Below are 26,219 nucleotides of genomic sequence, written 5' to 3'. Positions count from 1 at the left end.
TAATCTCTCTGCATATTCAAAAATAAAAATCTGTTTTTTTTCTTATTTCTATTCCCAGGCAAATATAATTAGGAATATAGGCCTAATCCTATAGGATTTAAAATAATTTAAAATCTGCTATTTAAAACCTGCTATTTAAAGGGAGAGTAGAATTTTGATGCTTGATGTAAGTATAAGCACAGCTGATGAATCTGCATATCAATGCAGTTTTGTTTTGTGGTGGGTTTTTTTTTCCAGTCTGCTTTATATTGATAAATGTAATAGTGATAAATGTCCCTTAAAGTCAGGGCCTTTTCCATTTCAAAATTTAAAGGAACTTCTCTGCTGATAATTTTGCTTTTATGAAGAAGCTTTGTTTTGCAGATGGTAAATTCCGGCTAGTACTTATGAATATTTACTTCTCTATCCATATGCATAAATGTTGTCTCTGTGCAGTAAATATGTACCTACATGTAAACTTTAATTTTTTAAGTTGTTCATGATGCAAGTTAAACAGCTTCCAGGCTCAGTGACAATGACTGTAGATGGAACAACTTGAGGCATTTATACAGCTTTACCACAGCCTTCCCAATAAATCAGTTCCTTCAATTGTTTTAAACTTGATTTTGATGGTGAGAACAATTAAATAAAAAGGCCACTTGCTATTGAGAAGACAGCACTATTTATAGCATTATTGGAGTAGGTTAAAATATATTTCTGAAAGATGCTTATTTTTAATAATACAGTTCAGTCACCACTGGGGATTTGTTACTTGGACTTTGCGTAAAGTAACAAATGGCACAGTTCAGGTGGCCATTTCACAATGCTCCTGTTGCTGCTCTCAGACCCCCTCCAGCCTGAAGCTTAGAACCACTGTGTAAGCAGAGACAAAAGTAGTATGACTGCATGGGGTCTAGTTGCTGTGGGAGGACATCTCACTGCCATTCAGATGTGAGTATATCCAAATTCCACTCTGCAAGGAGGCTGTTAATTAGACACCATCTTGAAAGGCACAAACATGAAATGCTGAGTATGGGATTTTAAGAACCCCAGTGGGGAGAAGTTGTGGTTTTCTACAAGTTTAGTTAAGTTCCTGTTTCAGAGTGTAAGCAGCTGCAAAGCTATCGCTGCTGTATGGGATGGACACAGCGGCTTATACTAGAAGGTGTTTATAATGGAAGTGCTGAAGATTGATGTGTTTCATTGCAGATGTGATGAATATGTCACACAGCTGGATGAAATGCAGCGGCAACTTGCAGCAGCCGAGGATGAGAAGAAGACTCTGAACTCCTTGCTTCGGATGGCCATCCAACAGAAACTGGCCTTGACCCAGCGCCTGGAACATTTGGAACTGGACCACGAGCAGTCCAAAAGGGTGCGCACAAAGTCTGCCTCCAAAGCCAAGGGCAGTAACCCCAGTGTAAGTCACGTTCGGTCCTGTGGAGACAGGTCTGATGGATCTGTACTGAACAACCAGGTGTTTTGTAGTGAGAAATATAAAATCTATTGTGACTAGGACACGTCTAGAAAAACCATATTCTGCATCTTATTTTATGCTGTAACTGTCAGCGTAAATCCCCACTATCTAACGTCACAGTGAATTGACTCGTACTAGTATGTTGTTGAACCAGGTAATACAGATTGTATTACAATGATCTAAACTGTAACTAATGCATAAGTATGGGGATGCTGTTTTAACAAGTTAATAGTGGAAGGCAATTTGCTTTTTCCACAATTAACATGTCTGGTGTTTGCTGTTTATGGTAAGTGTTAAGAGTACACCTGATAGAGTAATATCTGGTGTTACTTACTGTAGTTTGTATAGCACAAATGTGATCCTTTCTCCAGGATTGCAGCATACTTCAATAAATGCTTTCATAGGCAGAAACAAACAGAAAACCTTCCTTGTTACTGTAGCTTAAGTGGTGAAAAGCAAAGGTTAAAATTAGAGCTATGTCTTGGGAATGCAGAGCATTTGAAAACTGGTGTAAAACTTAATTTGCCTGTTGTAGCGGATGTTAAATACTTGATGTTGAATCACCACTAACCAAAGTCCTAAAGCTTTTATAGGCTATAAGAGCTAGAAGAAAACTTGGTACATTATCTACACTCTGCATCCCTCTCTTCAGAGGGATAATCAGAAGAAACTTGCACATTTATATTAAAAATATGCAATATTAACTCCATCTGATACAAAATTTAAAATGTTAAGAATTGGGATTCTACCTGGTACAGTTCCTCTTTAAGAAGTTATGTCCTGAAAGGATCTATGTGGTCTTATGTTGTTCCTTGCAAGCATAACACTTTGGAAAAAACCTGTCTGAGATGTCCTGTACAGGAAAGAACCTGTAGCCACACTGTATGTATGTGTAGAATTAATGCAACTATGGTCTAGCATTGTTGGTCACAAACAGTTTTTCTCAGCTCTCAGTATTAACCTAAATAGGTAGCATTTCAGAGCTCTGATCATTTTTTTAAGTAAATGGAAGATACTGCATTCCATATGCAAGCCATGTGTTTTACAGGGCTCTACATTAGAGGCACAGGAAATTGATCCAGATCATCCTGCTAATAATGATTTATGAAGTAGCTTAGTGCACATACTAATCTTTAAAAACAAATAAACCTTTGTCTGATACTGGACTTTTAAGGGGCCTTTATACCCACTTAATTACAATAAGTTGATAGTATAAAAGTGTACTTTCTAATTGGTGCCTACATAAGAGAAAAAGATTGAAAATGTTGCTTCTAAAATTGTGGAAAATTTGTGGAGCACTGAAAGGCACAGTTCTTTGTTTAACCCGGAGTTTGAAGTGCCTAGCCTCAGACTTTATTTTAATGTAAATCCCTGTTTGTTTTGTACTCTTTCAAATACTTTTTTATGCCTGTAGTGTTACTAAAAGAAATGTGAGCCTGTGCCGGTGCCGTGGTTCCCAAAGCCATTCTGACCTGTGCTGTGGTTGTGCTGCCCTGCCCGTCCCTGTGGGTGCTCACAGCTCGCTCTCTGGGCACGCAGGAGATGCCCCAGTGCTGACAAAGCTAATAAGAGCATGGCTGGTTTTCCCACTGAGGGGAAGCCATGGGAGATTTTGGCTTCCCAGATATTTTTAGGTATGTTGAGGGGAAGTCCCTCAACATACCTAAAAATTAATACAGTGAGATTTTAAGCAAATGAAACTTTGCTGCGAAGCTGGGAACCATGGAAATGCTGCAGCCCAGAGACAGAATTGCATTTATTGATCTTGAGAGGAAGGAAAAAAATCCTCAAGTGATTCAATTCTAATACATTTCTAAAACAAGACCGCTTGGGGTTTAAACAAATTTCAATTCTGGTTTTAGAAACTAGGCCCTGTGTGTCTGTTATTACTTCTTTTAGAAAATACTGAATTCTCCTGAATTTGAGCTTTAATATTGCTAAGTAGCAGGCTTGATATTTTAGAAGAGACATCTTTTATAATTTTCAATCCTGCTTTTCTCTTTGCTGCACAATCTTCCAAAAGGCCTTTATTTTTCTCATTCCTACATTAAGTACAATTTAAAAATACATGGTGAAAGCAGACTTTTGAGTGCTAACTTTCTCTGCTGTAATAGACTCAGTAACAGTTCTGCTTCCACCATAATAGGGAGCTTTAACACAGTTTTCACTGCTTCCACATCTCTAGTGACAGTACTTTTGCGAAATACTGAAGGCAAAAAGGTAAACTGGAGAAACTAATTGAATGCACTGTTAGTTTGTTTTTTTCAAATTAGTTGGAATTTTCTGTAACAATTCTGGTGTTACCAGACAGTGACTATTGCTTTCAGGCTTGGCTCATTCTTTCAGTTCTGAGTATGAGCAATTTTGCTATTAGCCCAATAGCCTTAGTGATCATTTCCATCTTCAGTCATTCCTGCAAATATTTAAAAAGCCCTAAGAGTCAGCCTGACTGCTGTGTTAGTCTATCACCATTATGGTTTATCCTGTCAGAAAAAGAACTTAGGAATCATGTAAAGTGACTTGATCCTGACATTTGTATTTCTAGGTAATATTTAAGACTGAGTCTTTTAATTCTTGTTTAACAATTTCTTGAGGTGTTCATTTGCTACTGTAAGTCGTTCATATCGGTCTCAATGGGTTGGGGTAAAGCATGGAAAATTCCTTAAGCCATCACCTACCTCTGGAAGCAGGCTTTTCTCAATGATTCTCTGCATAGGCCTGCATGATATACTGACCTGCATGTTTCTGGAGAACCTAAAGCTTCACTGAAAACATTTCTTGCACTCTCACTGCTTTTAACTTATGCTTGAAGAGCAAAGCTTTATTCAGTACTTGTAAGAATCCTTCTTTCTGCAAAGCTGTTGCTTCCAGGCTGGGCCCACAAAGGCTTTTTCACCCAGTGGGAAGGCATATGTGAGCTGGAGTGGCTGCTGTTCCCCCAGCCAGCTAACAGACCCTCAGCCAACTAACCTGCCTGTGCAGCACATGGATGGGGTTAAGTTTTCAGTTGATTGAGAAATAAACACTGATTTATTTTTTTTCCTAATGCTATTTTATTTTTCCATTTTTCAGCTGTAGAGTAGTCCCTGGAGAAGGCCTTTCCAACAGTGCAACATCATTTCTTAGCCCTCCTCACTCTGGTTCAAAGTGGTGGCCCATTGCACACAGAATGGAAACCACTGACCTGATCCTAACTTTTGAAAACACCTTTTCCTATATACTACCTGAAACCTTCCCTTTCTGCCTGAAGCTATAAAACAAACAAGCTTTACCTATAAGTGCTGCTGCAGTAAGAAACCTTACAAGTGCTGAAGAAACCTACTTCAAACGTACTGCTCACCATATTAGTCTGTGCTCTCCTAGAAAAATGTTGGATGGGGGAATTTACTTCATTGCTGATGCTCATTTTTTACCTGATTGTTAAACCTGTGCACTTTTGATATTTTTTGTTAGCTTCTTTAATTCCTTATGTAGAAGAGTTTATATAAATGCAGTGGTTTGTGCTCATAGTCTCTCTCCAGTTTGAAACTTGTGACTTATGAATTATATATCAGCATGTGGCAGAGATTTTGGGGGGGCTCTAGATTGTGATAAGAAAAGAGTTTCAACAAAAAGCAGGAGCTCTGCTAAACTATGTGCTGTGCTTCAGCATCTTTTTTTTATTAAAATGTTATGCTTTATATGTTTAAATTACTGATTTTTTTAACTGCCATGTTCATTAAGAAATCCAGGGTATTCAAATTCTGGGGTTTTTTTCATATTGTATTATTATTCTTAGGAATAGTTCAATGTAACAAGAAGAAAACTTGACTTTGCTCTGGTTAAAACAGTAATAGGCACTTGAAAAATATTAAATAAGTAGTATTACGTATAAATTCCAGAATTCCTGGGTTTTAGGAAGTTGAAGTATTACCGATTAACAGAATTTTATACAACTATACCAGTTAAATTCCAAATTGGAATTGTTTTGTTACTTTTTCATTTTATTGTGCCAAATTATGGTACATTTAGAAAGAAAAATTCTAAAGTGGTCAGTGATAGGGTGTTATCTGTCAGCGCCTTTCTGTCACTCATTATTGCCAGTAGTGCCTTTGATCATTTGAAGGGAGACTCTTAGAGTAGTGTAGGCTAAGTCCTGTCACTTAGAAGGAATGGAATGGCTGGTTTGGAATTTGTTAAAGATGTGGAGCAATAAGTGCAAAGTGAACTCCCATTTCGCACATTTTTAACGGTAGGCTTACTATAGAGTTTATATATTCAAGGAATTGTAAAAAATTCTGTTAGTCAATGATATTTCATCATGCAAATCCTTGCAAATTCAGGGGTGTAGAGGGGGGAAAAAAAAAAATCAAAACCACAAAGCTGAACAAAGCTGACTACACTTTGGGAACCAAATGGACTCATGAGGAATAGCTGAGCAGTGTATGACCACATTTCTGGTTTGGGTCCGGGAACGCGTGGGGAATGTCGCGGGCGGCGGTGGGGCGGGAGCCACGGCGCTGTGTGCAGATGTGAACCGCAGCACATCGGGATCTCCTTTGCATGTTGTATCTAATTGTGATTTCAGCAAACAGAAACAGACAAGTGCATCAACGAGCCATGCCGGGTTCTCAGTGGCTTGGTGAGGCTCGTGTGGATGATTAAATTGGTACTTGCTGGAGGGGAGCCCTCCCACTTCTCAAAAAAAGTACAAATTGAGCTAATATTGACAGTGCAGAAAAGATTTCTGTTTGCTGGAAAAAGCATTATTATTCCTAGATGTGGGGACTTATATTTCCATCTTCTGTTACACTATTGATTCATAAGAAATATTGTTACATTTAAAATTACTACATTTGTATGTGGGTATTTATTTGAAATGATGTCAAAGTACTGTATTATGTTCTATGTGCATTACCTTTTAGTGGTGGGTTGGTCTCCATTTAACGTCCTGTGCATGTATTCTTGCCAAGTAACCTTTACACAGATCTGAAAAAAAAAAACAAACTTGTAAAAGGATAACTGTGTGTTAATTGGATAACCTTAGGAGGAGGGGTGGAGGTCAAAACACTGCTTCCAGATTAATAAAACAGTTTTTAATCTAGGAAAGCAATGTGCCTGCGTAAAGGTAGTCACATTGGCAGGAACAATAAAAGACAAAAGGAATTGCGTGTTCTGCCTGTTGGTTTTGTGGCTTAAGAAAGTGCTGGTTTAAGTAGTCTGCTGAAGGGATTTTCAGCTGGGGGCCAAATAAATACTGTTTTTTATCTGAAAGAAACTGAATACGTCACATGAAGTTTTCTGCAGAAACTATTTGTTCTCACATTCAGGGAGCACCATCCTCTCCACTCCTGTGATATCTTCATGGATTGGTTTTGGTGTGGATCAGACTGGTTTAATGTGTGTCACTGAATAGCCTTGCAAACACCTGTACTACTGGTACAGGGAAAGAAAGTAAGGGTAGGACTAAGGCTGTGGTGTCAGTGCTGACAAGTCATCCTGAAATTACATTTTAATTTCTTGTATACCCTCCAAAATACTCACATCTTCTTAGGGCCCCATCCAGCCTGGCCCTGAACACTTCCCTGGAAGTATTTCCTGGCCTGGCAGTGTTTCCTGAGCACCCTGGTCTAGTGCGAGATGTCCCTCCTCATGGCAGGGGGGGTGGAACAAGATGGTCTTCGAAGTCCCTTCCAACCCATTCTGTGAAAATGCATTAAGTTGATGTTTGTCCAGTAGAATTAGCAAACAAAGTCAAAAAAAGCCCTTAAAGGAGAATGCCAAAACTCTGAGGGCACCGCTGAGGTTTGCCCTGTAAATACAAAGATGTTCCTGGATCAATTACTTCATATTGTCTCCTAGAAACATGAAATACGGTTTTATACCCTAGTTTAACTCTTGTGCCCCCAGGCAGGATTCTCAGAACCATTCTGCAGATTGTTTCTCTATCTGGCAGCAGTCAGCTGCATGACACCAGCTCTTCAATGTAATTTATAGCTGGAGTGCAAGATGCCAGTTCTTCCTTGGGCATGGAAAACACTTGCTCAGGGCTGTGCTGTGAACTAGCAGAGCATTTGTGCTGGGACACTTGCCCTGCTTCTAGAGGTCTGCTTTTTGTGTAACAGGAGCTTTACCTGCAGGGTGATCTACAGAAGAAACATGTAAATCCATCTGTGTGCATGTGAGAGCAGACAGTGGAACAGATTCAAGAATGCTTTAGTAAGAAAGAAAATGAGAAAACAGTCAAAGGAGAGTATTTACATTAAAAGCTTGTCTAGTGAATGGCTATTAATTAAAACATTAATTTCTTTGACTCTTTCCTGCATAGAAGAGCCCCCTTCCTAAGCTCTGGGGGAAATGTTGCCTCTGCAGAGATGGAGGGTGGGTTCAGCTTTCCAGCTGCAGATGTGGCTGAAATTAAGTCTCTGGGAGAGGAATCTGCCAGCAAATGTCACACTACTGCTTGCTAAGGAATCAGTAATCCAGCAGTGGTCTTTTCTTTCTTGCAAGTGAGGCTTGAAAATGAGTTGCTCACTTCCCAAAAGAAGAACAGGGCAGATTTCTGGATGTACTGAGATGCCTAAAGACCAGAGACCTGGAAGTTCCCAGGTACCTGGTTTTGTGGGATGAAGGCAATGAAAATTAAGAGAAGTGCTTTTTGGAGATCCCACTAGATAACATGGTAAAATTCAGCTAGACAAATATTTACAATAGAGTTTCAAAAATATATTTACATTCTTGTGATTTTTAAAGGCTAATGTAGTAGATTGGCCTACAGGATCAGGAAAAGGTATTTTTGCATCCAAGAACTTTGAAGAAACAATTAAAAACTATGAAGATCACCTCATAACCAAGCAAAGCAGCTAGCTAATGTGATTATTCTGATATTATTAATTTTGAGTGTTACTTTGAATTGTTTTTCTATAAAAGCTTCAAGCAAACATTCATTAGTCATTGGGAAAATCACTCATTCAAACCACTCAGGTTTATAGGTGATAGTTTCACCTGCCTTTCCCAGGAAAAAAGAGGAGGATGCTGCTTTCCCATGCAAATTTCCCCAAGAAGGAGCTATCACAGCTGGGGAGGGAATATTTTTCCTCATCTTTAAGGTTTCTCAAAGGTTACCTGAGAGCTGATCTGCCCCTTACCTTACCCAGCCCTGTGACTTTGGGATGTGTTTCTCCTGAACTAAGCATCAGGTTTGATAATTATCAAGTGAAGGGGTTGTAAAATGCCCTAGGTCCAGCAACTGTTTAGAAAACTCAAAAAAACTCAAACCATGAAAGCCACTAACAAGCTGGATCTGGTTCTAGATTTTAGAGTACTTCTGAACCAAAGGTTCACTGAGTGGGAGCAGTGTATGAAAGCTGATTTTTGTGACTGTGCTGGAGAAAACCTGAGAAAAAATTTAAAGTTTAGACCAAACCTGTACTGATACCTAACTAGGACAATGTATGTAATGTGTTATTTGCAGGTGAAAGTTACATACACGAGCAAAGCCTGAGTTAGCTATGTGTAGATGAGGTGAGTTTAAGGCAGGCTGAACTGAATTAGTGCATGTCCAGACCTCCACCAGCCTCATGAGAATAAGAATTTAACTAAGCTGAAAATTAATTTCAGGGCAGAACCCCCAAATACTGTGGCTTTTGACTGAATCAAGTGTCATATTACAAGGACACTCTGTGTAGGCCAAACATGCACCTGTGTGATTCTCTTTATGTTTGAAGCATCTCTGATGTTACTTTTAAAATAAATGTCAGCAGGTGGACATTTGGGCTGTGAATGTCCTAGGGTAAAATATTATAGCAGGCTTAACAGGCAGGAGAAACTTCCATACTGATGATTAAGAATATGGTTTTAAAGCAATCATGAGAGGAAAAAAATGTTAAAAGAGCAAAACTTTAAAAAAATAAATTCTCACTAGCAATTACGTGATCCATTCTCAATAACAGTATTTTAAAATCTTGTTTTTTAAACTGATCATTTCTGCTTTTCAAACAGTGATTTATTTGAAGAATTACAATTCTCCATTATTAAGGAGAGTAAGAAACAAACCATTTAACTACACACTTCTTCATATTGCTTGACGTCATTTCTTCTATATCTTCTCCACAAAACCTTAGTCCCTATTTTTTCCACAGAAATTTTCATTTCAACATTGTCTCAGCATTCAGACACATGCTAACTCAAATTTAGGGAAAACACTCAATTTGGCAGTTCTGTAATAACAAACATTTTCCCCTTAATTTCTGGTGGTGAGACTGCTCCTTACTATGACAGTTATTTCTAATTATATTGACTAAACATTCAGGCAGCTTCTACTGATCTCAAATGTTACTTAGCTTTTTTCCCTCTGTGGCTTCAACCCTGGAATTCAAATTAATGCAGCTCAAAGCTTTAACAAGGGATAAAGAATGAAATATTTGATCCAGCAGTGAAACATCAGCTTCCTGCTATTGCCAGATGAACAACAAACCTTTATTGAGTCACGTATCAGAGTCCTGGAGCTGGAGCAGAAGTCTCTCCTGTTTAGCAGCCCGATGTCTCTCTCCATCAGGGAGCAGAGTGCTGACAGGCAATGGACAGGGGGGTTTTACCCTGTGATCCTACCCAGCTCTAAGGAGTATCCTAAAATTGCCCTGCCTTGTTAAGATGGGAAAAGCATTCATTTTTTTTAGCTGGTAATCAAGGGTCTCAGAAATAAGATTTGGTTTGTAAAAGTAAGTTCCTTATGGTTTTGTCTTCCTCCGTAGGGACAGAATTCCCTGCTACCAGCTCTCACCAGTGCTGTTTTTCCCAGTTGCTGAATAACCAGAGCAGCTCCCTTTGGAAGTCAGCTCGGAGAAATAACATTGACTGTGGTCTACATGAAGGGAGGAGAAGCCGTGGTAGGAGTTGAAAAACAGTAAGAAACATAAAAGGGATGCGACCCTTGTGCTTGAACATGCAAAATACAATTACTGTGAACTGTGTGTGATGGGGGAGCAGTTCTGGCAGAGAACACGAGATGGCAGAGCCAGCCTGGGCCAGGGCCAGCTCGGCAGAGCCGGGCAGCACCAGCCACAGGACCCACCCTCTGCTGCTTCAAGGAAAACGGGAGCTGAGAGCCGATCAGAGCTGCTCACACTTCCTCCACACTAAAATATTTGACTTTTGTTTCAAGAATTCCCCCCTTCACCCCTGCCCTTCTCCCTTTTGTTCAGGTTTGCCATGGTTACCCATGCACTGCTCACCTTGGATGTATTTCTTGCTCTTCAGTGAGTCACTGGCTTGGCAGCTCAGGAGTATGAAGTTTTATGAATGGGTACCAGTGCTGCAAGTCATTACCCTGAGTAACATGACAGACAATAAATGGAACCACAATTGTGAAGAAGATTTTCTCTCTTTTTTTTCAATTGCTCTGATAACCCAGTTCACTTCCTGAGTATTCACCATTTTTCCCTGTGTCACATAACTATTCTGGGCTTGCATTGAATATGTTGTGCGTAGTACTTGCCCTGCTTCTTAATTTCAATGCCTAGCAGGAATGGGCTGGGGCAGCAAAAGCTGTCTTCAGCTGTGCCAGGTCACAGGTTTGACAGAGTTCAGTCTGCACCTTCCCCTTTGCCCGCCCATAACCCCGAGGCTGAGAGCTCTGCTGCAGTCAGCACAGCCAAGGTTTCACCCCAGCTGAGTCCAGCTGCCTGTAAGTGAGAGCTTGTGCTCATTCCCAGCTCACTGGCACTGCCAGCTCCAAGGGGGCTTTGCCAAAGGTAGGAAACCAGGCAGGCAATGCCAAGGGTCCTGCAGCACGCATCATCCTATTGAACAGAGAGGAGCAAAGCTAAAAAAACTGAAATCAGCCAAAAATCTCATTATGTAATGGATAGCGTGGGCACACGCGTGCCACATACATGCCTAGTTTCATTAGTTTTGCAAGTTTTGCTGCCAGGAGCTGATATGGAAACTACAGTAATTAGTCCCAGTGGCATACTTGCTAAAATTGGTGTAATTTCTCACTAGCAGATGAACCTGCTACATGAAAAGTAATAAATAATTATAGTATTTAATCAACAATTAAAGGCTAATAGCACTCCTGGAAAGATTTGATTTCTCTCAGAGATTTGAAGGTACTCCACCTTGGAAGAAACTCCACTCTTTGATCTGCAGTTCATCTCCAACTGTATTTTTTAACTTGTGAGTGAAGTCATATGGTGGAACAGTTGCTGCTGGTGGAAAAGTATTTAAGCCTCACAAATGGATTGTTAGTTAAGACCACACTACTTAAACCCTGCCTTTTCTCATCATAGTGGCAGCTGAGAAAATACAGGTATGAAGACAAACAGATAGTCTAACAGCTCTTGTCTATTAAGTATATCCAAAATGTCTGCACAAGGTGAAAACTACATGTAGTATGTATTTTGGGAGATAAATACCTAGAAATAAAAGTGCTTTGGCTAAAAAGCCGTTCACAAATTCTGACTTTCAAGGAAGTTCAGGCTTTACATACTTGTAGATACATATATATATACACATACGGGGGTTGGAATTAGATGATCTGTAAGATTATTTCCAACCCAAAGCATTCCATGATTCTGTGATTTTAATAACTTTTGTTTGGAAAAAGTCACCCAAGGTGTTTGTGCAGATCCATTGTACCCAATACATTCTGTGCCAGGGTTGGCCCACTGACTCCTTGGAGACAGGAGATGCAAACTGACTGTGCTTTTAATAAATGAGGTTCACATTCCTGCTTTCCTGGGTACAGATGTGCCATGAGGTCTCCCATGTGGCTGGAAACAGGCATGGCATTGCAGGGCAGCAGCTGTGTGCAGACCTTTCCTCCACCTCTGCTTTATGACTCCGCTAAGCCCAGCCCAGGCTGTGATGATCACCCTGGGCTGTGGCACATGAGCTGCAAGGGCAGCTCTGAGGGCTGCAGAGGAACTCGTGAAACTCCTGCTAACACACAGACCAGCCACATCTCAGAGCACAGCAACGATGATGGCTGGTGTGAAACTTCATGAGAATCTTTGAGTAGTTTTGTGAAGAGTCAGAGAGAATCTGTTTTTAAAAAACAGACATCTGTATTCTGGATAATTTAATAATAGATTACAGAAATATTGTACTAACCATTTTGGTTTTGGGTTTTATCAGAGTAAAGTTTTACTAAATATTTTGGCTTCAGCTGATTTGCTGGGTCACACTTGAGTAAGGGAGTAATTCCATAATTGATGAAATGTAATGTAGAGTGACAAAAAAAAAAAGATGAGAGGTCTTTTATCAGAATTCAAAATTAGTCAGTGTTTGTTTCTGAACCCAGATTAACAGTCACTAGGGTGACAAAAATTAAGTGCTGGAATTCCCTGTTTCTGTTTAAAAGCTATACCTTATGTCTGCCAAACCACTGTGGCATGTATTAGAAGTCAACATTTCTGGAGTAAATTTCTAATCCAGTGGTGCCCAGGAAAAAACAGTATTTCCCTCTGCTGTTTGACAAAGATTCCAGTTTTACTACCTTTCTAATCAAAGCAGCAATCTGATAGAATCTCAGTTTGGCTTTCAGGGTACTGAAAATCTTGGGTAAAATCTGCAATGCCCTTTAGATTATTTAATTTCTGAAAGGGTTTAATTCTAATCCTGCTCATTGGTAAAAGCACTTAGGTACCTCTGTTCTTCTTCCTTTTGAATAATGGGATTTGTGTTCCTGAAAGTCACTGATTGCAAAACACATCACCCTTGATGCATGATTCAATTCATAAAGCACATTTTGTTTTTGAAGGTAATGCAAAAGTCAGTGCTTTTTAAAATGTTTGATTGAATGGTGACAATCTGTAGCTCCTCATTTACTTTATAATGTGATACAATAATAAATTATGAACATGGGAGCTGAAACAATCTTCTGGGTCACTGAGTTCACCCCCACTGCTGAAAATTAATGTGCACATCTGACAAGGCTTCAGCTTTAAGTAATCTAAAAATAAAAATGCAAACCCACAGTAAACAGCACCCAATCTATGCACAGAGGTTTCTATAACACTACTGTGCTCTGTCATGAATTCAGCCCTGCTATTCTGGCAACAGCCAGTAAACGGAGAGACACCTACTGACAGGTGAGGATCCTGCTGTCTGTCACACGTGTTGGCTGTCAGCTAGTGGTCAGCTACACCTCCTCATCCTCATCGTCCTCTCCGGCAAGCATGGACAGTCACACATCAAATTTTGCCTTTCTGGTCAACATATGATGTGTCCCCTAATAATCCACCCTCATTTTATACCCCAAAGACAGAAGTGAATGGATCCACCACCCTTGTAGCTCATTGTACTTTGTCATGCAATGGCAACAGGGTTGCTGTCTTGTCCAGCCCAGCATTTAAAAGATGAAGAATGGTTCTTGTGTCCTCCTTGGACACAGAGGACATTTTCAGTTATGAAGATCAGGCTCTGAAAACAGGTGGTGCACTGGTCATCCATTGCCTGTTGTATGAACCTAATTCTGCTTTCAGAGGCCCCAAGTAACAACTCTAAGGTATATCACCTTAAAAAGATCTGAATCAATCTAAATAAAGAACAAAAAACCTGTTAAGTCAGTGTATAAAGAATACCAGTGATATTAGAAAGCCCAGGACTGGAAATGTCTCAGTGCTAAGAAAAATTAACATTGAAGCCCCAGTAAATGTTTAAGTTCAACTACTTCATGATGTGCAACTAAAATACTATTCCACTCTGCTGTAAAAATCTCATGCCAGAGTTTAAAAGCTACCATAGGACCTGTGTCCCAAATGGAGGCCTGCTTTACTTTTATCTAGAGTTCCTTATTTCTGTATATTTTTCTGTGGGTTTTTCCCCCCTGGATTCTTGGCTGCTGTGGTAAGTGGGACTGGTGAATGTGGAATAAACTTGCTTTTGCCTAAGATACCATTAAAAAAAACAAACACAAACCCTACCACAGTATGGATTTGGCTTAAAAATATTTTCCCTTGAAAACTACATTTGATCAACCATTTCTTTCTGACTTTTTTTTTTTTTTTTTCCAAATTTAAGAGCAACAGAATGAGTTTCTGCACTGTGGTAAAATTTAATTGTTTCTATTGCATTTGCTGGTTTAATCTCATTGTAAATGAGAAATGAAGTAGTAATGCTTTATCTGCAAGTGCAAAGGCCCAGCTTCAAATTTATGAGAATGAGATTGCACAAATACTCAGAAGACATCACAGTAATCTTCAAATCTTCATTTTCACATAAAAACTAGTCTTTTCAGACAGGAAAAAACCTCCAACCAAAATTCCAAGATTTATAAATAAGGAATCTGTGCACAAAGGAACTCTGTGTTTGCCGTAGAGTGTCATATGATGGAAAAAGCACATGAGGGTCACCCCAAGGATTAAATGATCCTGAACAAAGCAAAATGTGCATCTCCTACAGGAAAAGCACGTCAGACAAGCCCCATGTATCTGCAAAGCCTTGGCTTTTTGGTCTCCAATGTTTCATTAAATCTAGAAGAGGTTATTCTTGCCCTCATTAAATCTATCTTTCCTGGACATGCAGTGGTAATCCTCATTGAGCTACCATGAAGGAGAATTACTTTCTATTGAGAGAGCTAATCTTGTAACAGAATTTTAATGCAATATGACAGGCAACTTTTTTATTTTTGGAGAGAAGGAATGTTTGTATGAACTTTGCTAACCACTCACACTGCATTTCTTGGCCCTTTACTCTTACCCTTGCACACATGTGCATTAGACACCAAAGGATTGAAAAGAAAACCAGCCCAAGATAAAGACCATATTTAATGGACATTGCCCAGTGCTTCAAGGCTTAAAGGAGTTCATTGTACTGACCACAAAGTAGAATTAGCAGCTAAGATTTAATAAAACTAAGACCTTCAGGTGCTCAGCAAGGTCCAGTTCATTGCAGGTTTCCAACCAGTTTCTAATCTATTTAGATTAGAGATATCTAAATATTATACATATATATATATATATATATATAAAAAATTATATATATATAATTAGAAATATCTAAATCTAGTCTGTTTGAGACTAACACTGTGAATGGCAGAAATGACAGAAATGTTGACAAGGCAGACTTGTTTCTATTATGACTTCACAAGACACGAAGGGAAACAGCTCAGGAACCTGAGAGCTTTAGGAGAGAAGAAAAGGGCTTTTCAGAGCTGGATATATATCTGTGTATATCTACTGCCTGCAACTCAGTGAAAATGAACTCGTCCCATGCTTGTTGCTCAAGAGTCACAAAGTGTGCTGTAAATAATGCCAGGATCATTTTGCTCCTCACAGTTTTAAAGGACAGCATGCCTCTCAATTCAGGTGGAAAGAAAGTTCCACTATTCAGGGGAGGTGTCCCAGCAATTTTTGTCTTCCCAAATCTGCACTGTTTCGCTCTTTTGCTAGTGGTGTCAGACCACCTTCTTCTTAGCTTTTATTCCTTTCAATCCCTAGCAGAGCTGCAAAGCAGAGCCCTTCTTTTCTTTGTTGTTTATCTGCTGAAACTTCTCTGACTCCACACGATTTACCTCGGCTGGAGACATGGCTTATTTCCCAGATGTACAGAAACTGACACTGGCCCTCTGTTACAAATTTGCTGGTAAAAAGCAATGCCTACAACTTGCTTAAATTGTTGACTCAGTCCAGAATAACTTAACTGATTCCGTTCAGAAATATAAATTCAATGCTGCAGATACCCAGACTATAGACACTAAGTGCCTAAAACGAAAAAATTGTTGAATTAAACCAACAAACAACAACAACAACAAAAAAAAAGCCCAAAGAAAAAAAGCCCAAAAAATGAACAAGAAAAACCAACCTAAAAACCAAACCAAACCAATATGCTGGCTAGGGTAGGGAAAGAACTGGACAGGAAATAAATAGGTAATTTTAAGGGATACTGGTTATTTGATGCTCTGGTGTTACATCTAACAAGTTTAAATGCTTAAAATAAAGCTTGTCTCAGCTTCACACTTGATAGCATGACCTTGCTTTCATGAGAGCAAAGAATCTGGGAAATTTCCAACAATTTGTAAGTTTGTTTCTGTTACTGAATCTCCATTATACCTGATAACCATGCAGCAATTATTGGTAAGCTTGGATCTGTTCTGGTGTAAATGCTGTAGAGAAGACCCACCACATTTTCCTAAAGGAAAAGACTAATTTAAGAGAGCCCTATCAATTTTTACAGCAATAAATGTCTGAAATCATTAGTTGTGTATTTAATTTGTGTATGTATATTAATGCTTTAAGTTAGGATTTTGAAAGTAACAGGCTGGATTTTCAGAGTGATAAGAAATCCACATTGGTTCATTACTGATCAATATGCTTTCTCACTCTGGTTTATCTAGACCCATCCATAGAGTTGATCTAGAACAGCTACTTCTTTTATTCTGGAATGATTAGTCCTCAGATATTAATTTTGGGAATGTGACTGCAAAACTGCATGTCCATTCCACCACACTACTGAAGCGCTCAACAGTCTATTTCCACACTAATCATCAACACTGGATATTTCAGGGGGAAGGTAAAGAGCAATGACAAACTACTGGGTAATAAAAAATAGACTAAAGCCCAAAACAGATAACTTTTCATTTCATTGTGTTGCTGTTGTTTCCTGAAGATAAATGCCTTTGTAAAGACCATTTTACAAGTCTTTGTGCTTTCAGAAACAGATTGCTTGATAGGTACTTTTGTTTTTCTCTGGGATCTTAAATCTCAGAAATCTCTCCTTACCTCTCTGGGAGGAGAACTTCACCAGGACTACAAAAGAGAGCATCACCCTCCAACTCAGCTGCAATCCTTCCTACCTACAGCGTCCTACGACCTGTCCAGGCACCGAACAGTGATGGGCCTTCGGGTCTGAGGATTCAAGAACCTCTTGCTGTCTGTAATGGTTCTGGGAGGTGGGAAGAGGCTGGCAGGGTTTGATCCCCTCAGACAAAATTCGTATTTGAATTGCTCTGTGACACGTACAGGGAAGAACAGATCAGTCAGAGAAGCCGTACACAGCCCGGGCTCTCTCCTGGGCCTCGGCATGTGTCTCACAGCAGCTGCACCGAGAAGCTTTTGGCTCCAAGGGCAACAGCCGGTGTAGAGCCTGCAGCCCTTAGGTTTCCCTTTCTATCGCTTGTTTTGAGCTTCGCCCTGGCTTCATCCTCCTTCGTACCGAAGGGACCCATCCACACCTTCCTGTGGCATGCGGGTGCCGAGGAGTTTGGGCGCCTCTTTCTCCCTGCAGCTGCATGGCGGAGCCCCGCGGTTCACCTGAGGGGAGCGGGATGCCCTCGGTCAGCCCAGGGCGGCTCTGGCTCGGCGGGGGCTCCTCGCAGCGCTACCCCGGGGCCCCGCAAGCGGCCGGCGCTCTGCCCCCAGGGCCGGGCGGGAAGGGGACAGGAAAGGGTGTTCTCCCCCACCCCTCGGCCCCCGCTCCCGGCTCTAGGGAGGGGCCAGCCCAGGCGGGTGCGCCCTTTCCCCGCAGCTGCCCCCGGGCCGGGAGCAGCACCTGGTCCCCCGGCAGCCGGGCCGGCCCCTCCGGCGTGTCCCGCCGCCGCCTGGGCCGGGCCGGGCCAGGGGCGCATCCCGCCTCCGCCGCCTTCAGGGGCGCCGCGTCCCGCTGGCGGCGCCTCATGGCGCGATGCAGCTGCAGTGGGAGGGAGAGGAAACCCACCCCCCTCGCCCGGCGGCCGCCTTTGTAAGCGCCCGGCCCAGCTCGGCGCGCAGCGGCTCGGGGAGCGCCGGAGCGCGGCGGCGGGAGCAGATGGAACCGGAGGGTAAGGCTACGCCCAGCGCCCCGGCCGCGGCTCCTCCGGGGCAGCCCCGCGCTGGCCCGCCGAGCTCTCGGTGGCGGCTGCGGCGGCCGCGGGGAGCCGGGCCGGGGGCGCGGCGGTGCGGGGGTCCCGGCGGGCCGCGGGGTCTCAGCGGCGCGGATGGGGAGGTTCCCGGGGAGGTTCCCGGGCCGGCCCCGCTCCAGGTGTGCGGGCCCCCCGCCGCCGCCTCCCTGCCCTGCCCTGCCCTCCCCTCAGCAGCCGGCGGCCGCTCCGCGAGGTCCCGCCGGCTCCGCTGGCGCCAGGGCCCCGGTCCGCCCGCGCCCTCGGCGGGGAGCCAGGGGCTCGGGCCGCTCCGCCGGGGGTCGGCGGAGGCCCAGCGGAGCAGCCCGCACGGACCCGGGGCACGCTCAACTAACTTTCTTTTTTTAATTGATTTTTTTTTTTTTTTTTTTCGTTCCCTGCCCCCGCCAGCGGCTGGCGCGGTTCCGATGCAAACCCATGGCCCGCGGGGCCGGCCCGTCCTCCCCAGAGCGGCGCTGGCCGCGCTGCCCACGGCCCCGCAAGCTCCAGCTGCGGGCTCACCCCGCACACACTGCCGGCTCCCTGTGCGCCTCACAATGGCCAGGGAATCCATGTTTGAGTAAATGCAGCCCTGGGCTGTGGAAATGTATTTTTAGTTCTCCCAAGACCACACAAAATCAGTTCTGTTCAACATTCAGTAAGACTGCTATTAACTGTATGGATTAAATGTATTTCCTGCCAATCCAGGCACTTATGAAATGCTGAGGTTTTTTTCCCTTTCTCCTTTTTAAATACCTTCTGGAACTGTTAGTACTTTGAACGTAAAACATTTTCAGTTGCAAATTGGTAATCTCTGAACCATAATGGTCTCTTATGTTTAGTTGTCTGTCTCTGTAAAAAGGCAGCTTTCTCGTGGAAAAAGAAAGAAAGAAAAAAAAGCAACAAAGGGGGGGAAGAAGCCCTGAAACCCCTTTAGGGTTCATGTTTAGAAAACTGGCCACATGTATCGTAGCTGTTTTATAAACCTCAGTACCTATGTCACATTTTCCATTCCAAATATTAAGAGTGGTTTAATTATGTTAAAGGGATATACTCTACCTTAGTTCCATTGCAAGATATAGGGAATTTTAACACAAAGGAAAATATCTCTGCAGCATAAAAGAATCTTGAAGTGCCTGATAGGCAGCGGCACCAAAGAATGGGAGTGACTATTGGCAATTGTTAATGACCAGAATTGGTTTTGTTGAGAAGCATGCAGAATGGAAAGGGGTTCTGTATGGTGACAAATACATTGATAAAATGCATTCTTTAGAAGTTTGTCTTTCATAGAAAGCTGTTTTTCACAATGCTTGGAGGATGTTTTAGAGTTCATACTCCATCTAGCAAGAGCTGTGTTTATAAAATCCCTTGAAATAAGCAAGCTGGGTTGTTCCTGATTTAGCTCACTTGTGACCCAGTTCTTTATATTGTATGTTTTCTTACCTTAATAACGCTAAAGAAGAATGATAAAAATGAGATTCTGTTTGAAGGAACTCCTTTTAAATAAATAAATTCTTATTTTTAAAAAGGGAAAATTTTCTGCCCTGCTTCTTGGGTAGGTAAAAGCTGGATCAACCTAGGAAAGATTATGGTGACTTGCAGAGCTGCTGAAGTTCCCCACCCGCCCAGGATCCAGAGCTATTCAGGCAGTCTGACTTCTGGCACCTCCTGAACTTCTTGGTTATCAATCTCTGTACATTAATTTTTAGAGTGGTCCTCCCACATGGGTTGGAGCCTGCAGTAGCTGAAATGGCAGTTTTTGGCTCTGTCAGTGAAGGAGCCAGGATTCTCATGTCAGTTGCTTGTAGATTACAATACAAGCAATGTATAACTTCAAGGGCAGTTGCTTGTAGATTGATGCAAAACGTGGCCCTCTGTACATGTGTGTTTATTTTCTTGAATGTTGTCAATGCTCTTCATGGAGATGCCAATGAGCTTTATTCCTGTTTTCAGAGTCAGGGCACTCAGTGATCTAAGGGAAATCTGTAGAGCTTGCTTGCTCTCGTGGCTCTGATCTGATGTGCCCTGCTTGCACAGTCCTGTCTGGAATCATTCTTGGATGGAGCTGAAATTGCTGTTCAGTCTCATTTGGTGCACTTTCTTGTGTTTAAATGTATGTCTAGAGCTCTTGCTGAAAGGGAACCCAGGACTTTTCTCTTTCCAGCGGACTCTGCCCTTTGCCAAGTGTGCAGATCTAAGGCCTGTCAGGTATCTTCCACAGAGGCAGGGAAGGGAGACAGGGCTGATGCCAGGTTGCCCTTTCCTTAAGGAAACCCAGTGTAGTGTACTAATGCTACAGAAATACTGACCAACACAATTCTTGTGGGTGTTTCCCCAGCTCACAGCTTTGGCTGAGGTGATAATGTAGGACAAGGTTGGAACTGCAGAGCGTATTTGGTCTTGGAGTGTCTCAAAGGTACAAGAGAGAATATTATGTTCAAAACAATAAAAACAGTAGAATCATAGCAGTGATGGTGCTCATGGCTTTTTGTGTGGGATGATCTTCTGCAGGGTCATCCAGAATGAGGAAGACTGCCTTAGGTCAGTGGTGGTGGAAGTGGAATGTTGAAACCTTGTGACACCAGGAGCAACAGACTTGGGAAGTCAGAGTCCCGGGCGATGATTTTTCACTCGTGCACTGTTCGCATTGCAGTGTTTTCAAGGCAGTTCTTGTGGCTTGGTGTTCCAAAGTATTGCTATGGTTTCATACCCCGCGTTCCCTGATCAGGTGCAATGTGTTTGGTGTTGAGAAAGCTTTGTTCTCAAACGAAGTGTGTGAGGTGGAGTGGTGTGGGCAGTGCTGCCCTCTGAAATATGGCCTAAACTCCAACCATTTCCTACTGGTTTTCAATGAAAAACGTGTAGTGAACTTCTGTAGGAGGTTGTGGAAACAGCTTTGTCTTCCCATGTGTCTGCAAGCTCCAAGAACACTGAATGTTCCTGACTGAAGTGTGTCTGTTCCTGCTGTCCAAGCTCATTTCCAGATTGTATGGTCCTTTTTTACTTAGGGATCTTGGTAAGATTATTGGAGGTCAGTAATGGTCCTGCTTTGGTCAGTGAGTGTGACCCAGTGGTCTGTGTGAGAATTGAAAGGGCAGGGACTGTACATGCAGCAATACTGTGATTAATGCTTTAATTCCTCTGACTGCACTCTGGTTTCTACTAAAGCTATGAACTTGTGAAGTGCTTTTGAGGAAGATTAATTTTCTTCTTCGAGCTGTTTTGTTATAATTTACATTTTATTTCTTAAATTTAAATTTTTAATCTACCAAAAACTCAATTTGAAACTAAAAGAGGTGACTGGTAAAACCTAAGTAATGAATATTTCTAGCTCCCTGGATACAGATATTGTGTTAGACACTTGAGCCATTGATTGTGTAAATGTTAACTTGTTTGAGTTGACTGGATGGTGGCAGATTAAAAGCTGTAATAACTACTGTGGTATCCATTTGTATTGGCATTATCAAATTTTAATGTGAAATTTATGTTTCACTCCAGAGACCGACAATGATTTGCTATTCTTACATAATGATAAATATTGATATCCTTTTGAAAATGTGTCTGGTTCCAAATTCTCTGAACTAGTTGAAAGTTCCTTTTAAGTAAAAAATAACATGACTTCATATATTTCTTCATATATTTCAGATGTGGGAACAGAGTATATGACATAGCCTGAGCTAAGATGAACTTGAACATGAGTAAGAGAGAGAAGAGTGAAAATAGGAGGGAGTATATTTGAATTCCTTTCCATGATGTGGCAGCTCTCGAGCCATGCTGCATGCCTGTCATCAGCTTTCAGGGCTCTCTTTTTTTTTTTTGTCCTCTGCCAACTCCTTTGAACACCCCCATTGAGAACTGAGCCTGGCACCCCTGAGCACCCCAGGCCTCCATGGTGAAAATCCATGTGAAATTGTAAATAGATGTCTGCAGCTCAGTGTTGCATTCTCTGGAGCATTTAGGAGGCAGTCAAGTCACAGCACAGAGCTCTGGCTGCTTTGGAGGTTATGAATGGTGAAATTTGAGATGCCTTTGTTGGTGGAACAATAGTGAGGTACACTGAAAAGTACTTCCAGGGGAATTTTTTTCCCCTCCCTCTACTCTCCCCACTTCCATTCCCAGCCAGCTGCTAAAAGCAAGGGTTATTATAACTAGATTGGAATTTTACACTTTGCAGTATCTTAAAATTGTATGGGTCTTTGGGTTTTATTTCACAGGTTGTGGCTGTCCATTCCATCTGTGCAGCCTGTGATTAGGAGTTCCTGGTACTACAGCACCGAGGATTTGCTTTACCTGGGTACCAGATGGGTGCCGTGCCAGCCTGTGCAGAGATGGGCTGGTGCAGGGTGTCCCCCCGGGTGATGCTGATTGGGGTGACAGCCTCATGCTCATCTCTGCTGCCTTGGTGCTGTGGCCATTGCTTTTTCAGGCAGTGGTCACCACGTCCTTCTGTGAGAAATACCCAGATCTGCAGTTGTGGTCTGGCTTCTCAGGGTTAACTTGTTGAGTTTAAGTGGCATTACTTAAAGCACGTTGCCTCTGTGGTGCCTGACCACTAACTCACAAAATGTTCTCTCCCTGCTTCTTCTGGTTTTACTGATTTTGTTGCTATTTTTGTCTTTCTGTGAAAGAGTTTGTTTCTATTACCTGCTTTCTTGTTTACTGGGTTGCACTTTTCTCACTATTAGCCTGGGGTTAAGACCCTTGTGTGAGACAGAAAGCCAATGATTTAGCTGCTATGAGAAGGCTAGGTGAAGAATTGAGGTGAAAGACCAAGAAGAGGAGGTTGACATAGCATAATCTCAGTCATGTCATGCAGGACTCCCTGCAGGATCCTTGAAGGACTCAGCAAAGTGAGTTCATCAACTCCTCATCTATAGTCCCTCCATTAACAGGGACATGAAATTCCTGTCTTGAAGCAAGGCAGTTTGAATGACCTTTCAGATATGGGCATGATACTTTTGTCCCTCAGTCTTTCTTCTCTCCTTCTTAGTATAATTATTTTGTGCTTACGAACTCTAAAAACCACCTGCTCTTTCACAGTTAACCATTAGCATAAAAAAGTTGCAGGAGTGCTAAAATGGGATTTTTCTCCTTTGTTGATGCTGCCTGATGATGTAATGTGTGTTAAGTGGTGGGGCCAATAAATCTGGCTTTACTGTCACACGGCATCCTTGAGAGGCATTGTTGGTCCCTCTCTGCACTCGTGTTGGGCACCAATAGCCTGAGAAGGATGTCTTGTGTCTTGAAGAAATATGTCAAGTATTACCAACTTTGGTGTCTTAAATGCTGGTGACTTTCTAGAGAGCTCAGAGTCATTAAAGGCAAGAATAACCTTTTCTAAATTTTAAGATTCCATAGTCCTCTAGGGTACATTTAAATGTGCTGGAAGTCTTGATAACTGTTCAGAGGGCACTCTTGAGGTTGGGTCAGAAGCAGTCATTGAGCTGTGAATAGACTCATGTAGAATTAATGGTCTTCAAATCTGTTGTTAGTCATAGGAAAAATGCATCTTTTGAGATGACAGAACCTTCAAGATATTAACAGGGACAGAGCAGAACACTGGCCATTGCTGAGAGGTGAGGAGCTCTGAAACATTCTAGGTCCTCATGCATGGCCATGAGCAATTACTTTACTGTAATTGCATTTTAAAAACCTGAAATGTCCCCTTCTGAAAAATTATTCTAGTTCTTTTTTCTTCTTTATTCATCTAACTTGATGCTGCTTCATAGAAATTCTTTTGTTTAATGACTATTCAAGGAGAGAGCATTTTTATGCTGGACTACTGAATGAATCAATTACATATGGTATTTGCCATTTTTCTCTCTTCAAGCATTTTGAATAATCTCTGCTGAAGTATACAGAACCACTGCTGAAAGTGTAATACCTTTATGGTTAATTTCTGGTACTCACTGAGCTGTTTAATTAATGTGCATGGCTAAGACACTAACACAGGGTGCAGAGTTGTCACTGGTTAAATATCAGTCTGTTACTGGAAGCCCAACCTCTGTCCTTGGGATGGAGCATTTGGGTACAGTGTGTGCAAGCAGCATACACATCTGCACATGGCATCACAGCAATCTGGATGGAGATTTTTGGAGGGTACCAGTCTTGATATTAAAGAACCTAATCTCTAAAAGTCCAAAGAACCCAGTAGTCCCAGTATTTTTTGAAAGACAGGGTGACATCTAAATATCACTTGGATGTCAGAGGTTTTTCCTCTTTGTTTTGTACTTCTGAAAAGCAGGCAGTATTTTATACTTCTGAGAAACAGGCAGGTGTCTGACTATAATGAAGGAAACTAACACTGGGCTCTAGTTTTCTTAAACTCTTGGCCTCTTTTTATTCTTTCTTTTTGGGTTTGCAGTCTCTGAGCAGAAATTCTCTCTTGGTAACTTAACCCTGAGCAAATATTTACATTCATGAGATTCTGGCTACTTCAGTAATCATTTTGGGCCTTGAGGTTGGAATAGGATGAAAGTTAATGTACCAAACATTGGGGCAAGGAAATGTGAAAGGAAGACCAAAGAAGCCTCCAAACATGGGTTTGCCATGTTTGATATGAATCACCTGCTAAGTGTAGTTTGATTATCACTTCCAGAATAAGATCTACAGAGATACTGTGTTTTCTGCCCTATGTGTCTTATGGGGGCTTGTGATTTGAATTTCACCCAAAGCTTTAAAAAGCAGAATAAAAATGTTAGTGTGAAAACGGAAGGGAATGAGGTAGTAGAACAGAAGACTGAGATACAAAAGCAGGAAAAAGTGAGTGCAGTGCAAAAAAAGCTGACGGGGTGTAGGAAGAGATTTTGGGGAAATAGGGTTTTAAAGTCAAAATTAGTAAGTAATCTGAAATTTTGTAGATGAGGAATCCTGTACAAAATGCTCTGGGAGATTAACCTGTGGTCACTGCAGAAGTAAGGGAAACTAACACCAACAGAGAGCTGAATAAATACAGTAGAGGAAGGAGTGCTCTCTCTGCAGACCAGCGAATGAAAATACCGCCAGATCTCAGCTTCCTGTGGGTTTGGTTTTTTCCTAGATTTCACTGTTACAATCCAGCATCATGCCTGGTACTGGCTGAAGTGTTTCTGGGAAAGACAGGGGATGAGAGTCTACTCAGTTCTCATACCCTTTGTGGGGGGAAATGTGCAAGGCTCTTCATGGAGGCTCTCAGTGGAGGATGGAGCTCCCTCACACAAGCCCACCTTGACCACGCCTTTGGAGAGGTGTTTGGAGCTCCAGGGATTTGGTTGTGGTCTGGCCCTTGGGTCAACCACTGCAGCTCCATGCTGCTGCTGCTGCTGCTGCTGGGATAGCTGAACATAGTGCAAGGTGGGCATTGTATTCCCTCTTAAATGGGATGGAAAATGGGATTGTGCCCCCTTAGGTAAAATGGTGCTGTTGGTTGACATGGTTGTCCTGGAGCTGTGGCTGAACCTGCAAAAGCCAGCAGTGATTAAGGCCCGGTCCCCAGGCTGTAGTAGTGTCTGTCTTGGAGCTCTTAGGGACTTGTATTGAAATAACATATATGGGTTTTCTATTTATTTTTTTCCCCCCATTTTTCCCTTGTTTGTTGATTATCTGCAAAGCCCCTGACTGGGGGTAGATGAATTTTGCCTGATGGAAAACCTCAGCCATTCCAATTTCCTGTTGGAGCCAGGTGTTCCACCTCTGTGAATTGCTCTCACTGGCTCATGCAGAGTGAAGTTTCCCATGGAGGAACAAACAGTGCTGCCTGCTGAGCTCTCCCAGATCTGTTTTACTGATTGCTATTGAAATTCTTACAGCCTGTTTCTTGGTAGAAACACAGAGCCAAACATCAACATTGAGGGGAGAAGTCTCCCTCTAATTATTGCACACTTGAGAAATGCATTTCCTAAAATTTTTTTAATCTTATGCAAATATGTGCCTTGCTTTGCCATTCCTAATTTACTGGTGGAAGTTCAAGTGTTCATAGCTAGGGGAGAG

At 42.0% G+C, this 26,219-nt stretch overlaps 2 protein-coding genes across 7 annotated transcripts in view; both read left to right on the top strand.

The window, feature by feature from the left end:
* BICD2 (BICD cargo adaptor 2) overlaps positions 1 to 10,805 on the top strand; it is a 55,139-nt gene extending 44,334 nt beyond the window's left edge. The window contains exons 7-9 of one of the 4 annotated variants that reach the window (XR_015275061.1): positions 1,189 to 1,399; positions 10,189 to 10,340; positions 10,639 to 10,805. Coding sequence is in view for 3 of the 4 variants with exons in the window: in XM_086846343.1 (XP_086702469.1) it covers positions 1,189 to 1,495 (307 nt within the window). In the remaining variant the exon portion in view is untranslated. Of the gene's footprint in view, positions 1 to 1,188; positions 1,512 to 4,528 lie in introns of those variants that run through there. The other 3 variants (XM_086846344.1, XM_086846345.1, XM_086846343.1) reach the window with 3 other exon arrangements.
* Positions 10,806 to 17,845: 7,040 nt separating this feature from the next.
* FGD3 (FYVE, RhoGEF and PH domain containing 3) overlaps positions 17,846 to 26,219 on the top strand; it is a 96,279-nt gene continuing 87,905 nt past the window's right edge. For 2 of the 3 annotated variants that reach the window (XR_015275060.1, XM_086846325.1), the window contains exon 1: positions 17,894 to 18,194. Coding sequence is in view for 2 of the 3 variants with exons in the window: in XM_086846325.1 (XP_086702451.1) it covers positions 18,059 to 18,194 (136 nt within the window). In the remaining variant the exon portion in view is untranslated. Of the gene's footprint in view, positions 18,195 to 26,219 lie in introns of all 3 variants that reach the window. The other variant, XM_086846324.1, reaches the window with a different exon arrangement.

This window comes from Cyanistes caeruleus, chromosome 11 (genome assembly GCF_971803275.1).
Source record: "Cyanistes caeruleus chromosome 11, bCyaCae1.hap1.1, whole genome shotgun sequence".
Taxonomy (NCBI): Eukaryota; Metazoa; Chordata; class Aves; order Passeriformes; family Paridae; genus Cyanistes; species Cyanistes caeruleus.
Note: the sequence above shows the minus strand (reverse complement) of the source record. Positions and strands in the feature narration are given on the sequence as shown.